This window comes from Strigops habroptila, chromosome 20 (assembly GCF_004027225.2).
Source record: "Strigops habroptila isolate Jane chromosome 20, bStrHab1.2.pri, whole genome shotgun sequence".
Lineage (NCBI taxonomy): Eukaryota > Metazoa > Chordata > Aves > Psittaciformes > Psittacidae > Strigops > Strigops habroptila.
In genome coordinates this window covers 149,999-152,359 of record NC_044296.2, presented here as the reverse complement: position 1 = coordinate 152,359, position 2,361 = coordinate 149,999, and the positions used below count along the sequence as shown (strand labels likewise).

Below are 2,361 nucleotides of genomic sequence, written 5' to 3'. Positions count from 1 at the left end.
ATCATGACCAAGTCACACTGAGCCTCTCCTCTGCAGCCCGAAAGTGTTCAGAGTCGTGAGTGCGTAAATTGGACTGCTGTATCTGACATCCCTCCTGTCCTAACCTGTCACTGCCTTTTTCTCCTATGACAGTGCCCTGTGCCCAGAGGCAGCAGATGTCCAACGGCAGCTCCATCACCCACTTCCTCCTCCTGCCATTCGCAGACACGCGGGAGCTGCAGCTCTGGCACTTCTGGCTCTTCCTGGGCATCTTCCTGGCTGCGCTCCTGGGCAACGGCCTCATCATCACCAGCACAGCCTGTGACCAGCACGTCCACACCCCCATGTACTTCTTCCTGCTCAACCTCTCCCTCCTGGACCTGGGCTGCATCTCCACCACTGTCCCCAAATCCATGGCCAATTCCCTCTGGAACACCAGGGACATCTCCTACTTAGGTTGTGCTGCACAGGTATTTCTGTTTGTCTTTTTTATTTCAGCAGAGATTTCTCTTCTCACCATCATGGCCTATGACCGCTACGTGGCCATCTGCAAGCCCCTGCACTACGGGACCCTCCTGGGCAGCAGAGCTTGTGCCCACATGGCAGCAGCTGCCTGGGGCAGTGGGTTTCTCAATGCTCTGCTGCACACAGCCAATACATTTTCACTGCCCCTCTGCCGAGGCAATGCTGTGGAGCAGTTCTTCTGTGAAATCCCCCAGATCCTCAAGCTCTCCTGCTCACATTCCTATCTCAGAAAAGTTGGGCTTCTTGTGGTTACTAACTTTTTAGTATGTGGCTGTTTTGTTTTCATTGTGGGGTCCTATGTGCAGATCTTCAGGGCCGTGCTGAGGATCCCCTCTGTGCGGGGACGCCACAAAGCCTTTTCCACGTGTCTCCCTCACCTGGCTGTGGTTTCCCTGCTTGTCAGCACTGGCATCTTTGCGTATCTGAAGCCCCCCTCCATCTCCTCCCTATCCCTGGACCTGGTGGTGTCAGTGCTGTACTCGGTGGTGCCTCCAGCAGTGAACCCCCTGATCTACAGCCTGAGGAACCAGGAGCTCAGGGGTGCTGTGAGGAAGCTGGTGACTGGTTGTGTTTCAGCAGCTATACACTGCCTGCTTTCGTCTTCAAAGGGCTCCCAGTGTAGGTCATGTCAGGCCAAGTCCATCCTTCCTGCTTTACATTTGTTTTTCATTTTTCTACTTGTGATGTTGTCCTCAAAGACATGTCAGTATTCATCTCCTCCTACTTCACTATCTGCCCGTCTTGTCTGACCCACTGTCTTTGTGTCAATGAGGGTCTCTCATTTTATTTAAGGGAAATAAATGATCCTGCAGCAACTTCTTCTCTGTGTGTCGTATTTTAAGCCCACCTGGTAACTCAGCAGCACGCAGCCGCTAGCTCACTCCCTCCTTCCTCCTTTCCCCCCACTCCCAGAGGGATGGGTAGGAGAATGGAAAGAATGTAAATCCCAAGAGTTGAGATAAGAACAGTCCAAGAATTAAAGTATAATATATCACTACTACTACTACCACCACCACTAATAATAATGATAAGGGAAATAACAAGGGGAGAGAATATAAAATTAAAAGAGGAAGAGGAAAAGGAAAAGAAAACGATAAACACAAGTGATGCCCAAAACAATTGCTCACCACCCGCCAATCGATACCCAGCCCTACCCCAACAGTGATCTGGGCCCTACAGGTGACTTACCACAGTTTCTATCCTGGGCATGACGTGCTGTGGAATGGAATATGTCTTTGGACAGTTTGGGTCAGGTGTCTTGTCTCTGCCTCCTCCCGGCTTCCTGTGCCCCTCCTCACTGCAGAGCATGAGACTGAAAAGTCCTTGATCAGAGTAAGCAATACTTATCCACAACTAAAAACTTATCATTATGCGTTATCAGTGTTGTTCTCAGGCTAAAGTTGAAAACACAGCACCGTACCAGCTACTAAGAAGGAGAAAAATAACTGTTACAACTGCACCAGGACAAATGTCATCAGCTCCCTCCTGAAAGGGATGCTTCTTTCTAGGGGTACTCGGAGAGACCATTTGTCTGTTGGGAGGAGACTGCCCTGTAAGGCCTGTCAGACTTGCTCATGCTCCTTCACCACCAGTATCCCGGGCTGTATAACAAGGAGCATGGCAGGAGAACAAGGGAAGGGATGCTCTGGAATACTCCATCCAGCTTTCAGATCCCCTATCCAGGAATGCTATTGGCAAGCAGGAGTGGGTTTAGCAACACACCCTCAGGACAGGCAGGGACTGGAGCACATTGCTTGTGGGGAGAGGCTGGAGGAGCTTGGCTTGTCCAGTCCGGAGAAGGGAAGGCTGATGGGGACCTGAGATCTTGGGAAGGGCAGGCTGTTTGGAACTGGCTGC

General features: G+C 51.1%; 1 protein-coding gene across 1 annotated transcript in view; it reads left to right on the top strand.

The window, feature by feature from the left end:
* Nucleotides 1-2,361, top strand: part of LOC115618304 (olfactory receptor 14A16-like) — a 118,894-nt gene continuing 116,533 nt past the window's right edge. Inside the window, exon 1 of the mRNA XM_030509742.1 lies at nucleotides 1-1,122. Within this exon, the coding sequence (XP_030365602.1) occupies nucleotides 126-1,122 (997 nt within the window). The 5' untranslated portion in view covers nucleotides 1-125. The remainder of the gene's footprint in view (nucleotides 1,123-2,361) is intronic.